The sequence below is a fragment of the Myotis brandtii genome, unplaced genomic scaffold (genome assembly GCF_000412655.1).
Source record: "Myotis brandtii unplaced genomic scaffold, ASM41265v1 scaffold1979, whole genome shotgun sequence".
In the NCBI taxonomy this organism is placed as follows: Eukaryota; Metazoa; Chordata; class Mammalia; order Chiroptera; family Vespertilionidae; genus Myotis; species Myotis brandtii.
The window spans coordinates 134,473-149,395 of NW_005357375.1; the positions used below are offsets into that span (position 1 = coordinate 134,473).

General features: G+C 45.2%; 1 protein-coding gene across 2 annotated transcripts in view; it reads right to left on the minus strand.

Moving 5' to 3' along the window:
* BRINP2 (bone morphogenetic protein/retinoic acid inducible neural-specific 2) overlaps positions 1–11,668 on the minus strand; it is a 54,803-nt gene extending 43,135 nt beyond the window's left edge. For both annotated transcript variants that reach the window (XM_005865187.2, XM_005865186.2), the window contains exons 1-2: positions 11,650–11,668; positions 7,214–7,554 (exon numbers count right to left, since the gene is read on the minus strand). In XM_005865187.2, coding sequence (XP_005865249.1) covers positions 7,214–7,482 — 269 coding nt within the window. In that variant the 5' untranslated portion in view covers positions 7,483–7,554; positions 11,650–11,668. The remainder of the gene's footprint in view (positions 1–7,213; positions 7,555–11,649) is intronic.
* Between the last annotated feature and the right edge of the window lie 3,255 nt (positions 11,669–14,923).

A 14,923-nucleotide genomic window follows, 5' to 3' on the forward strand; every position in this document is an offset into this window, starting at 1 on the left:
TTTCTCTCTCTCTCTCTCTCTCTCTCTCTCTCTCTCTCTCTCTCTCTCTCTCATAGCCTGCTACTATGTCCAGAATGTTCTGCACAAAAGAAAATGCTCCATAAATGCCCATGGGAGAACCAAGCGAGCACATGCAAGATGTGGTAAGCTTTCTCTGAATTCAAACTTTTCAGCATAAATGATGCTGGATTTTCAGTTGAACCAGTAGGTTTACAGGACCTGAAAGTACTGCTTACTTTTTCCTCACCTGGGGAATAGTCACCCACGAGAGGAATGGCCTTAGCTCCTGCCTTCTCCAGACATGCAATGACTTTAACTTCATTTCCTCACCCCTAATGCAGAGAAATGACAGGCCCTGCCAGGTGAGTGTTTTGAAACTGCATTCTGGAAGAAACCAGTGTCTCAGGGAGCCTTTTGGCATTTTGGATGGACGAGTTATGGCGAAAATAACACAAAGCAGAGGAAGGAGGGGCACAGTCACGTGCATCTTGACATCGATATCAGATGTGTGGGACTGGCTGCCCAGTTTCTGAGCCACACCTTTGTCCCCATGCCTTGGGGAATACTGTCCACCACACCATCCCCCATGCTGTCTCCCTCATTCACTGGGTTTGGCCTGTACATCACCTTTTATTCCAGCCTTCCTTGACCTTCCTTTGCTGAGTGACCTGGCACTTTCTCCAAATGTGCTTATCTGTAAGTTCCATCAGATGAAGAATGGCGTCCTTCTTGTCCATGGTTTATTATTAGAATCTTCCAAAAGCAGAAGCACAGAGTCGGCCCTCAAAAATGCTGAATGAACATTGCTCTTCGTAGACTCTTGAACTGTAGTTGCTTCTTTTGTGCTAGTTCTCCTTTTCCAAGAGAGAACACTTTCCTCTCCCATGTCAGAGATGGGGCAGGACTCTGCTCCCCCTCCAGATGCTCTGGACTGAAATTCCTTGGGTAAAGATTTCACGCCGGATCTACCCTCTAGATGGCAGATGATGTGTCAGAGGTACTGTACACTTAGCCAGCACAGAACTCTTGGTTAAAGCAAATTCTCAGCATTTCATCTGTCCCTCTCTCTCACCTCTGTGGGCTGAGGAATAGTGCCTGCGACCAGACCTGTAGGCTCGTCATGGCCGCATTGCCTCTCCTTTTGCTCTCACTTGTTTCCCTCTGTTTGTGCACCATGCCTTTCTCTCCTTCCATCCCAATGCACTCTCTGGTTGTCAAAATATAAACCCAGTGAGAAGTTCAGAGATCAACCAGTTCATTCGGGTGACAGTCATTTTCCAGGAGACCTCCCCTCCTTCCCTGCCCTGAGAACCGTGGCTTCCCTCCCTCACGGTTCCCTGTAGCTGTGTGGTAGCAGCCTTTTGTCTGTCCCGGTAGCCATAACGAATGCCTGAGAAATCACTGGAATTTACCTAGGCAGGCTGAGGTTGCCTTTGGTTGTCGTCTGTTTACATGGACTGTGATCTCTTAATTAGAGATGGTGCCTCTCCCAGGGTTTGCTGTTTATCCAAATCAGTATTTGTTAGTCCGAGAGAAGTGGTTGGATGATACATCAGCTTAGAGCTGCTCCTGTGATTGCTTCCACAGCTGCTCTCTGCCTCCTCACCTCTCCGCTCCCAGGAGGCACCCACAGGCTGGTTCTAGGCCCTCCAGCCTTTTCTGTTTTTAAATTTTTCTCCCAGCTGCTGCATCTATTCTTATGTGTTCATGTGCCTTGGCACTAATAACTCCTAAATTTAACCTTCCTTGATTATGATTCTGTTTCATCTGTAACATCTTCTGTCACTATTCTCACTACCTCCAGGGCATTGTGGGAGATGCTGCCTTCCCTTGAAGCCTTCTGTCCATCCACCCTGGTTGTTCCTGCTCTCCTCTTGGTCTCCGGAGCACTTAGTGTAACCAAACACAGCACCTCTCAAGCTTTAATGTCATGCTCTTGTGAAAATGCAGGTCCTGATTCCGCAGGTCTGGGAGGAGCCTGAGGTCCTGTGTTTTTTATGAGCTGCAGATAAGGCCCAGGCTGCTGGGGTCACAGACCACACTTGGAGCAGTGTGGGTCAAATACTTGCTCTTTCCCATTTCTCACTTCCTGCATACATGAGCTATTACCATATCTTATTTTTCATCCTGATGAACTGCAAACAGGTTTTCTTTTTGAAGGGTTATTGTGCTGGTGCCTGCTGATAACTTCTTTGGCCTTAACTGCCCTTGTTCATCACATCTTCTGATTCTGTGCCTGCTTGCCCCATTGGATGTTTCCAGATGCACCTGCTAAAACACATTCCTGCCTGAACACTGCCTACCTTTGGGTACCACTCCCCCCTCTTGGCTTTCAGCTTTGTTCTACTTCGGTTCTCAAAATTTATAAACTTGGCCCAGAATATGATCAGAATGTAATGTCCTTTTTTTTTATCAATGAAGATATCTATTTAATATATTTTTTGTTTATCTTCCTCCCAAAACACTTCTACTGTATCTCCAAATCCTTCCTTTCTAAAAAAATAAAAATAAAAATAAATGAGGCAGCTAGAAATGGAGATAATATTGACAAAGGTCAATAATTTGGAATTACACCCAGCCTTGCTCTCCCCCTAACCGCCCTATTATACTCATGGTTCTGTATGGTTTTTAACTTTTTCTCCTAATTTTAATTTATTCTTTCCGAGTTTTAAGTGTTTCATCATAGTGGCTTGGATTTTTTCCAATCCCATGATTATCTCTCTATTAAAGCCTTAATACAAAAAGAAATAAAAAAAAAACAGACTGCTCATTACTTTGATTTGTAGCAAAGAGAGAATGGAACATTATCGCTAGAGTGTTTCGAGAAACCATATTTACATTTGCATCAGCTCAATTTAGGTGCCTGATTAGGTTGCGTGTTATGATGAAGGTGCACTTACCAGTCAGAGGGAAGTGGCGTGGTCTAGATAATGAGCAGGAGACTTCAAGTCAGGAGCCCTGAATGCTATTTCTGGCTGTGACTCTCTACCTCTCTGACCTTGAACAAATAAGTCCGTCTCATTGCCTTGGACCTAATAGCCTCCTATGCCTTATAGGGCTGCTATGAGAGGTGGATCACCTAAGTGTTTATTATGGAGTAGGAGCTATGGAGTGAAGCAAGGGAGGGGGGTTGAGGCTCACAAATGGAATTGGAGATGGGACCTCTGCTCTGATAGCTCCACTAGCCTGCTAAGAGACAGTGTCTGAGAAGTGGGCTGACTGCTCAGATGTTGGTCTGACAGGGCTTGAGGACATGATGAGAGGTTAGTTAGTGAAACTTAAAAGCTTGCCAAAATATTGGGTGAGATGATCAAACCATCCTGTTACTTAGGAAGGCTTAACAAGAGTGCATACTGTCTTTCTTCTCATAATGGTGCCTTCCTGAGGTGTCCCTGTCACACCTGGGACCAGGACTGGCAGTGACCAGCTTCTGTAGGACATCCTAAGGAAGGCCTGCTCAGCTGGCGATCCCTGACTTTAGGGGAAAGATCTTCCCCTGTGGTGACTCTAAAACATGCTTGAAACAAGCTAGTTCCCTCTGTTAAGCCTGCAAGACCAGGAAGAGTGTGCCCAGAGAAGATTCATGCATTCTTTGGTTGAGTTCCTCTCCCAGCAGAGAGGTAGTTGGAAGGGTGAAGGTTAATATGCTTTTAAAAAAATAAAGAAAAATAACAATATTTTCTTTCTTTCTGTTGGATGCTTAGACCTCAGCAGACATCACAAAGACAGCACCTGTGGCTCTCATCTTGTTACCATCTTGCATTGGCTACTATTTGTTGAGAACAACCTAATAATGATAGGTTGTATTGATTAAACACTGTTCTAAGTGCTTTACATCAACCAACACATTTAATTTTCACATTAATTTATTGGGTGAGATGTTATTAGTGTTTCACATTAATTTATCAGGACTATTTCTATCCTGATTTTACAAAGAAGGAAATTGGGGAGTAAAGATATTAAATAATTTTCTGAGCATTACACAGCTAGGAAGCCACAGCTGCAGGCTTAGAAAACAGGTCTGCTAGCTCCAGAACCTTCCCTCAGAAAGGTGAAAACAAACTTGAAATGGAGAGAGCAACAAACTCTGGGGCCTGTGGTTAGAAAGGTCAGAGCTATTCTAGAGCAACAAGTCATCTCCTGAAAGTGAGAGCACAGGCTGATATCCCAACAAGAATACGTGGGATCCAGAGACTAACATGAGAACCTTGCTGTGGGCTAGTTCTGACCTATTCACACAACTGCAAGGGGGTCTTTTTCCTGATGCGAGAGAGCTTCCTAGGATTCTGCACCAAGCATCCCACCTGTTGGAAAGCCTTATTCTTTGCCATTACAGTTCATCTCCTTTCTTCTATGGAAAGCACATGAGAATACCATTTGTTTTCTATGGACCAAAAGCTTTCTTAGAGAATTGAATGAATTCTGTTTGAGACTGAATATTGCACCATAATACATTTCTGATACTCTCTGTAAGCTTATTCTCCCTCTACCGTTCTGGATAAAGTGCCCTTCTGGTCATGTGGGTGACCGTCCATGTGTAATTTAACAATTTCTTGTGACCCTCTTTCGTCAGAGGAAGCAAGGTCATGAATTTGCCAAAGGGAGTTGCCACTAGAGACCAAAGGAGAAGGAGGATAAGAGGGAATTCCCACAGGAACAGGGAGGTGGATCACAATACAGACTCTAAAACAAGTCTCCCTGGAGCCACCACTTCGCTTGCTAACTAAATGCAAAACTCCCAGAATGCTCCCGGAGCAGCTGTGTGTGACCATTCTTTGGTCCCCCACCAAAGGGTCACATATCAGAATGCTGCATGTCTATCAGAATGAATGCTTACTGCCTCCCCAAGTACAGGTTCATGTGCAAGAACTGACCCCCGAGAAGCAGAATGGCGCCGTGTAAGAGCTTGTCACATTAAATGATCAGAAAGCCATTACCGACTGATAGAACGGTTGATAGTGCAGAAATTATTACACACTCTCCTCCCCATCGGCCAGCTCAGAGCTGCCACCAGGCCCTCCATGGCTTCCAGGCTGGGGCTGGGACTTGATGAGAAGAAATCTCTATGGAAGAAGGAAACTGATGGTTGAATCCCTCCGGTTCTTACAGCCCTTGAAGTGGATGATGGTGTTGGGATTCTCAGCCTATGTCAATTCCAATGTACTTTTAAAAAATATATTTGTGTGATAACAGTGCTTCTGAAAGATTTGGGGTAAACTGAAAAATCTAAGGTAAATTAAATCTCATTTTCATGGACTGGAGGAATTTGCTGCTTAAACTCTAACTCTCTCTCTCTCTCTCTCTCTCTCTCTCTGTCTGGAGCAGGATTTTGTTTCTGTGTAACTCTCCAACCCCTTCACTCTCCAGGCCCTTCGTCTGCATGTGCCTATGAGAATCACGTGCCAGGAGATAGGCCTCTAAAATATATGCTCTTACCAGTTGGGAATCTTCCAGTGCTGAATACCTTAAAACCTTGTTTCTGAGACACCATACTGACCCAAACAAACACCATGGTTATTGCAGACATTAAAAAAACAAAACAACAACAACAACAAAAACCCAACCTCTTAGAAATAGAACAATGCCTAAATATATTTCAAGAACCCAGATTCTGCCGAAACCGGTTTGGCTCAGTGGATGGAGCGTCGGCCTTCGGACTAAGGGGTCCCAGGTTCGATTCCGGTCAAGGGCATGTGCCTGGGTTGCGAGCACATCCCCAGTAGGAGATGTGCAGGAGGCAGCTGATCGATGTTTCTCTCTCATCGATGTTTCTAACTCTCTATCTCTCCCTTCCTCTCGTAAAAAATCAATAAAATATATTAAAAAAAAAAAAAAAAGAACCCAGATTCTGGAGTCTGACCATTTGGGAACTAAAGCTGGCTCACCATTTACTAGCTGTGTGTCCTTTGGTAAGTCCCCTAACTTCTCTGGATCTCAATTTCCTCATTTGTAAAAAGGGAGAAGAATTGTTCTTCCGGCATAGAGTTGCTGGAAGGATTAAATGAGTTAGTGGACTGCCCTCGCCAGGTGGCTCCGTTGGTTGTAGCATCACCCCATGCACCAAAAGGTTGCGGGTTCCAACTCCGGTCGGGGCATGTTTGGAGGCAGCTGGTTGACGTTTCTCTCTCTCTCTCCCTCACCCTCTTCCTCTCCCCACCCCCTCAAATCAATACAAATAAAATAAATGAGTTAATGTACATAACAAAGTGCTAGATCTAGCAAGAGGTCCAACCCTAGAGTATGTTCATATGACTAGACACACATGTGCCACGTGGTTAACAACAACCTCTAGGTGCTGGAAGAATATGCGTTTTTCTGGTTTTGTTTCTCCTTGTGCTTTTAAGATACTTTCTCTCATATTTTTGCATTGGGAACTAATTTGTAATTGAAAAATAAATGTCTTTGATAAGAGAAAAAAGTTCAGCCAAGCTCCCAGGATTGTTTGAAGACTAGGGGCATGGTGAGGGGGAAAGGGAGTAGACGAGAGGGCAAATGGGCAGAGGAATGAAGGAGACATGGGAACTCAGGGATGCACTCGTGGGAGCCCTGATGTGAGGATCTTGAGGTGCCTCCTGCTTTACAAGTGCTGGTCCAGCAGTGGGGGTTTTATCCCTGCTTTGTCCCTTGTCACATGGGCCAGATGGGTCTCATGCTTGACTTTCTGCTCTCTGATGCTTCTGAGGATGGGTGCTGACGGGCCAGGAAGTACAGCCTGGTTCCGTAAGCAAGGCCAGCTGAGGCTGTGGTGTTGACAGGAGTGAGGGCAAGCTCGTCCCTGTCCCCACGGAGCTCCCCAGACCTCTGGAGCAGGAGCAGGAGCTTATCCTGCCTTCATTTGCATGTCTGGGTAATTACAACTCATAAAAGTATCTAACACATTAGTTAAAACCCAGCCCCAGCATTTGACTCTACCCTCCTGCCGCAGCACTGGCCACACGCTGACTCTATGCTGCCTCATTTGTCCTCAATTTATAAGCAGCGGAACCTATAAATAGAAACCCTTTTGCTAAGTTCCCCAGGAGGCATCAGCAGGTTTTCCAGCCTGTATGTGTTTTCTTCTTTCTTTTTTTAAACACCAACATGGTAGGCTTGTTTTTCCTGCCCACTGCTCCTCCAGCCCTCACTTCTAGCTCAGTCTGTGGGCATTCCAGCTGGCTCAGCCGCCCGCCCACAGGGCCTGTCCAGGTTGGGTTCTGAGGGAGGCCCCACTCACCTGTAGATCCTGTACCTGGTGGTAAACCCCTGGCGGTACCGCTCCACAAAGTCAGTGTACTCCTGAGCGCGGTGGAAGGGGCCCCGGTCCGTGAGCAGCCAGTCCAGGGGTGGCTGGCCAGCTGAGGACGCATGCTGTTCGGGGACTACAGCAGCAGCCGTGGCCGAGACAGCCAACACCCAACCAGGGAGGCCCAGTGCCAGCAGAGTTGCCCATGGGGCCGCCGCTGGCCGGAGCCCTCTAAACCGAGTGCCGCTCTGCCACCTCATGCTTCTCCCAGGCAGTTGGTGTCTTCATTCTCTCGCCACACTCTCCCCCTCTGAGCCTCTCCTCCAGGGCCCCTGGAACCAGAAAAGTACACACGGAGATGTCAGGTGAACATCCTGGTCTCACCAATGGGCCTGTGTCATCAAATATCAGTTGGCAGGACACATTCTAGGAAGAGCCCACCCAGAAGTTGGGGCCAAATGTGAACCTCTCTATATATAAAAGCCTAAGTGACCAGACGACCGGCCAACCAGCCGACCGGCCAGAGTCAGAGAGATCTGAGACTCAGCATCTGTGCAGGATGCTCAAATCAGTCCCTGGTCATAGGATAGAGGGACAGAAGCATGAGTGCCTGGACCTCCAGAGTCACTCCTCCACTCCAGCTAGGAGATATTGGTCACTTACATGTGCGGGGTGATTCTGAGAAGTTGCCCCAGTTAACACACAGTAAGAGAGGTTTATCAGCATTATTATCATTATACTAGAGGCCCAGTGCACAGATTCATGCACCAGCAGGGTCCCTCGGCCAGGCCTGCGGGGATCGGTCTGAAACTGGCTCTTTGACATTCCCCAAGGGGTCCTGGATTGTGAGAGGGTGGTTCTTGGAATTAGGCTCCCTCCTCTCTGGTTCTGGGTACTTCACCCAAGAACTGCAGCTGCCAAATCTCTGCAGCTCAGCAGCTCCTGTGTTGAGCGTCTGCCCCCCTCCTGCTTTACAAATGCTGGTCCAGCAGTGGGGGTTTTATCCCTGCTTTGTCCCTTGTCACATGGGCCAGATGGGTCTCATGCTTGACTTTCTGCTCTCTGTGGCCGGTCGGCCAGTCGCTTAGGCTTTTATATAGAGAGAGGTTTACATTTCACTGGGACTCAGAGGAATTGAGCGAGGAAGATGCAGAGGTAGGATATGAACCTAGTTCTGGATCCATGTCCAACCCTTGTCAAAGCATGCTGTGCTGTCTAAAGAGCTAGAGCAGGCAGCAAGGCAGACCCAGGCGTAAGGGACTGGGTGAGAAAAGAATAATGAGGCCATGCCTGCTCCTACTGGATCTTAAAAGATATTATAAAATTCCAATAATTAAAATAGGTGATACTGGCCCACAAATTGAATGGGCAGATCAATGATATAGAACAAATGGCTCAAAAATAGAGCTCATTATACATGAGAACTTAATATATATTTAAAAAAGCATTACAGACTAATTGGGTAAGGGATGGAATATTTTATCCATCATATTGGAAAATTAGTTCTAGATGGATTAAAAAGTTAAATATAAACAGTAAAATCATAGAAGGGAGAAAATTCCCCAAATGTTTTATAATAAGCATTCATTCCTTTTAGATCATGGGGGAAAGTGATATAAATGAAAAGGAGGAATCAGCCTTACACATGGGTTGTAGCATATTTAATAGGATATAATCTGATGAGGACACCCAGAATATTTCTCATTTAATCGTTCGCACATTCATTTATTGAGAAGCATCAATTGAGGGCGCTGTGCTAAACATTAACAATACAGAAGCAGGTGCTCATGCCATTATCTGAAACTCTACCATTAGTAATTAATTCCTCTTATAAAACATTGTTTCTAAAGGCATGTTGCTGGAGGGGAGAGAAGGATGCTCATTTTGGAGGCTGGGCTACTTGACACAGCAGTCAGGTGGATGTGCATGAATGGGTGGGAAGTCACAATTCTAAAATGGCCACAAGTTTCCCATGTCCATCAGTGCATGCCCTTCCCCTTGAGTGTGGACAGGACCTGTGAATAAGATGAGTCACCACTCCCATAATCAGGTCACTAATCAGTTGACCATCAAATGGAAAGTATCCTGGGTGGGCCTGACCTAATCAGGCAAACCTTTAACCATAGGTGACGTTTCAGAGACAAGCTCCTGCTGGCCTGGAAGAAAGCAAACAGCCATGCTGTGAATGGCCTGTGAGGGCCATGCGGCAAGGGATTTTAGGTGACTTCTAGGAGTTGAGAGCAATTCCCAGTCAATAGCTAGTAAGAAAATTAGAAAGTTGGTCATATGGCCACAAGAAAATGAGCTCTGTCAACAGCCACATGAACCCTGATCCCCAGATGAGAACTGTTTCCTTTATTTCAGTCTGGTGAGCATAGTAAATTTGTTTTTATTGTTTTATGCCTTTAAGTTTGTGGTGATTTGTTAGACAGGAATAGAAAAACAATACAGACTTAGCAAAAGACAATGCTACCCCTCCCCCATTCTACACAAGGCCTGGCCTGGTGAGAGTTCTTTATGTTCCCTGAAGACTTGCCCCCTAGTGGTCGGTGTGCATCATAGCTACTGGCCGGTCGGCCGGTCGCTTAGGCTTTTATATAGAGAGAGGTTTACATTTCACTGGGACTCTGAGGATTTAAGCTAGGAAGATGCAGAGGTAGGATATGAACCTAGGTCTAGCTCCATGTCCAACCCTTGTCAAAGCATGCTGTGCTGCCTAAGGAGCTAGAGCAGGCAGCAAGGCAGACCCAGGCGTAAGGGACTGGGTGAGAGAAGAATAATGAGGCCATGCCTGCTCCTACTGGATCTTAAAAGATATTATAAAATTCCAATAATTAAAATAGGTGATACTGGCCCACAAATTGAATGGGCAGATCAATGATATAGAACAAATGGCTCAAAAATAGAGCTCATTATACATGAGAACTTAATATATATTTAAAAAAGCATTACAGACTAATTGGGTAAGGGATGGAATATTTTATCCATCATATTGGAAAATTAGTTCTAGAAAGTTAAATATAAACAGTAAAATCATAGAAGGGAGAAAATTCCCCAAATGTTTTATAATAAGCATTCATTCCTTTTTGATCATGGGGGAAAGTGATATAAATGAAAAGGAGGAATCAGCCTTACACATGGGTTGTAGCATATTTAATAGGATATAATCTGATGAGGACACCCAGAATATTTCTCATTTAATCGTTCGCACATTCATTTATTGAGAAGCATCAATTGAGGGCGCTGTGCTAAACATTAACAATACAGAAGCAGGTGCTCATGCCATTATCTGAAACTCTACCATTAGTAATTAATTCCTCTTATAAAACATTGTTTCTAAAGGCATGTTGCTGGAGGGGAGAGAAGGATGCTCATTTTGGAGGCTGGGCTACTTGACACAGCAGTCAGGTGGATGTGCATGAATGGGTGGGAAGTCACAATTCTAAAATGGCCACAAGTTTCCCATGTCCATCAGTGCATGCCCTTCCCCTTGAGTGTGGACAGGACCTGTGAATAAGATGAGTCACCACTCCCATAATCAGGTCACTAATCAGTTGACCATCAAATGGAAAGTATCCTGGGTGGGCCTGACCTAATCAGGCAAACCTTTAACCATAGGTGACGTTTCAGAGACAAGCTCCTGCTGGCCTGGAAGAAAGCAAACAGCCATGCTGTGAATGGCCTGTGAGGGCCATGCGGCAAGGGATTTTAGGTGACTTCTAGGAGTTGAGAGCAATTCCCAGTCAATAGCTAGTAAGAAAATTAGAAAGTTGGTCATATGGCCACAAGAAAATCAGCTCTGTCAACAGCCACATGAACTCTGATCCCCAGATGAGAACTGTTTCCTTTATTTCAGTCTGGTGAGCACAGTAAATTTGTTTTTATTGTTTTATGCCTTTAAGTTTGTGGTGATTTGTTAGACAGGAATAGAAAAACAATACAGACTTAGCAAAAGACAATGCTACCCCTCCCCCATTCTGCACAAGGCCTGGCCTGGTGAGAGTTCTTTATGTTCCCTGAAGACTAGCTATTCTTCTCAGCATGAGAAAAAGTGAGTGTGGGCAGTTTCTGGAGCAGAGTGACGTCCCTAAATCTGATCACATCCACGCCTTCCCTGTCTGGATTATGGATCCCTCTAGATCAGCGGCCACATCTTCGTTTTGTAATTCCAACACTCAAGGGCCCTAAAAAAAAATTGTGAAGAATCAATTGCATGCAATGAGCCAGTGACAGTGTGTGGCCTCGGTCCAGCCACTGAACCTCTTGGTGCCCTGTGCTATCATCTGGGGATTGGTAGCTGCCACCTCCCCTGCGAGTCAAGGGTTTTGTAAGGACAGGTGACAGCGTGTGGGAAAAAGAGAGCCCTATTGAGTCCACACGTGTTTCTTGTCATTCTTTGTTTATAATTATGCTTTCTCGGAGCTCACATTGTGCTAAACCTGACTGGGTGTAGCAGTATCGGCTTTAGAATCAAATGCTTGTGATTGCGGGGCGAGTCTGCTGAGCGCAGCAACAACGCCCAAATCCAGCGCCAACCGCACATCTGAAAAGCCAGGCCTTGGATCACGTGGTTTCTGCTCCATAGGTTTCCTCAGGGTCTCAAGACATTTTCACTAAAAAAAATATTTTTAAGAAAGAGAGGTTTTAAACTAGTTCCAAAACTCTTTTTTAAAAAAAGTCCTATAATTTGTTGATTTGCCTTAATTTTAAAAAGACAAAATAATTGCTGCATTGACAGTTATGTAAAAATTAGGCTCCTCCAGGGAATAGCTTTGGCCATTTCCTGTTCATACTCCACAAATAATATGACTAGAAATGTTTTTATTAGTGATCTGTGAAGAAATTTTTAACTGTCTACATTCTCATGACTTCTGGTGACATCGTTAATATTCAGCAGGTTAAATAATTAGCACCTCCCCCATGTCCTTTGTCCTAATGCTGACTGTGTGAGTAACCCCCCTCATTATAGGCCCGTAGATTAAAATGATGGTGAGGCTAGCTCTTCGATTAAAAAAAAAAGTAGAAATTTACTTGTGAAAGCCCAATAATTTCATTTACTTTGACCATATTTAAGACAGAGTTTTACACGGACCCAAACGATAAATTCGCTTTGGACTAAAGGTGCAAGTGAAGTAAATCCTGACTTTTCCTTTGTGAGTACATTAGCTCAGATCTGTCCACGCATTAAACCCATATAGTTTTGTCAGTAGAGAAAATCAGGTGCAAATGAAGTCACATGAGAAGGATCCCATGCAGTCTTCCAAACGGGAGAGCTTATGAGACTCCTGTCTCCACCACTTGGAGGTGATCCCTGGCTGTGGCCTTCTGGGGACTCTTGTGTCCTCCTGTTCATCTCAAACTCCATTTATGCTAGGTGTGTCAAGACAGCCAGTTAGAATGTGGGCATCCACAGCTTGTGTACTAAATCCCAACAAGTGAGAGAAACTTCCCCCTTGGAAAATTACTGCAGAGCAGGGGTTACATGTTAGAGGAGTTAAGGATATGGCTAACCTATTGTTAGAGGCCAGAAGAAAAGGAGAAACAGGTGTGAAATCAGTATTGTAACTAACAGAATAGTTAATCTTGCTAATAATTACCATTGATAAACACCAGAATAAATCATTTAATATTTGTGTGGAACTTCCTGTTTATGAAGCACAGATAATAAAATCACACTCAGTCTTCCCCTCCTAGATTGTCCGCTCCCCCTTTGACAGATGGGAATACTGAGGCTAGGATTACCAGGTCATGTATTTCAGTGGCAGATCCAGGTCTACACACTCCAGATCCTATCCTATTTGCTCCTCACTGCACCACTGACATGATTTATAGCTATAAAACCTTGTGGGCTTTGCCACTTACAAGTTGGTGCCCGTGGGAGTAAGTCCCTTCCCTCTGGGAGTCTCCCTTTGGTCATCAGCAAACTGATTTAAGAGGTAAGGTGAGCCCTCTGGTCTTGCCCAGTGCTCAAATTCCATTATTCCAGGCAAATGCAAGGTCACAAATAGAAGGGGAGAGGCATTAAGATTTTATTTTTAGGAGGAAGCTCTGTGTTTCAGAAAGGGAGTGAAGCATAAGAGAAGGGAGGGATAAAGCAGAAATCCCTGCCTGATGGAGCAGTGACATTTAATAAAGTGATTAGGCAGTGACATTAAATAAGTTCTCAAGCCATTTGAGTGGTTAATTGGCCAACTCTATTGAGGAGGTGTTTTCCTGAATACATCTGAGGATATCAGTGGGAAAAACTCGCAGAAAGTGTTTTGTTCTGATCAGCTGCCACATCTTGATGCAAAACCTCCTGTTTTGAGCAGAAAAAGAGGGTGGACAGGAGAAATGGCAGAACGTTCTGGGGTGGGGACTCCTACAGGGCAGGGGTGGACATGGGTGCTATTAGATCAATGACTTTTATTCTCCCCTCCTGTTGGGGTGATTTGCCAGCCTCAACAGAGACAAAGTATGGTGCTTTTACTCCAATAATAGGTCAGAGAGCTGCAGCAGGGCCACGATTCCCCTACTGAACCCAGGCAGAGGTTACACCCAGACGGCCACTGTCCTCTCCAGGCTCTGTGATAATGACCTTCAGTATCACCTCCAGATCTGGCGTGGAACTGGCAAGCGATATTTCATGCATTTCCCCACCGCTGGTCAGGACATGACTTAAAATAGGTAAGACACATGGATATCTTCCCCGTATAGAATCAGGTTACCCACATTAATGATTATTCAAGCAAAGATAAGAGCTAATCATAATTGCTATTTACTAAATGTTCTTTCATTCATCAGAGACCATTAAGAGGAGAGGCTAGGAAAGGAGAGGGACTTGCTGGCGCCACTCCCCAAGGAATGAAACTTTAATATTCGCAGTCTAAGGTCTACATTTGGTTCTCCTCTTCCTCGCTCACCTGTGTCCATCAGTCAGTCAGTTACTAAGCAGTTTGTGTGCATGAGGACTGTACTAGGGGATGCAGTAAATCTGATGATCAAGGTGGTCCCAGCACTTGCCCTCATGAAACAGGATTTGAGGATGGTGTGATGAGCTTAAGAGTGATGATATATGCTCTCTCTCTCTCTCTCTCTCTCTCTCTCTCTCTCTCTTTCTCTCTCTCTCTCACACACACACACACACATACACACACACGGAGCGTTAGTGACATTAGACCTTGTAGGCACCATCCCCTCAGAGCCCCACATTTACAGGTTTCTGCTGTGTGATAACTAGCCCTTCACATGTGAATAACAGATTCATGTGTCAGTCGCAGGGGTTCATACTTGCCAGCAGGGTGTCCTGGGCACTGTTTTAGAGAGACAAACTACCCCTCAGGCTTGCCCAGAGGCTTGCGTGGTAAGTTCCAGGTCATGGGGTGCAGACCAGGGAGGCCCCTCTGCCCCAGAGCTTCCCCTGAAGCCATAGGGGTCTCCCATATAGAGAATGAAGGCACTGCCCATCAAATAGAACCTCTAAATGAAAAACTGCACATTTCAGAGTCTTTGGAACCTCACCTCCATGCAGATGAACCATTCTCAAACCATGACACATTTCCATGGTACTCCTTCTTTAGAAACCCCAGCAGCTCTTGGGGCCCTGATAACAAACCTGCCTTCCTCTGCCCGGCACTGAGATCCCTCCATCCTCATCAACTGCTCCACAGTGGAGGGGTCATGAGCATGGGCCACCAAGCCAGAATGTCTGGCTTCCACTTG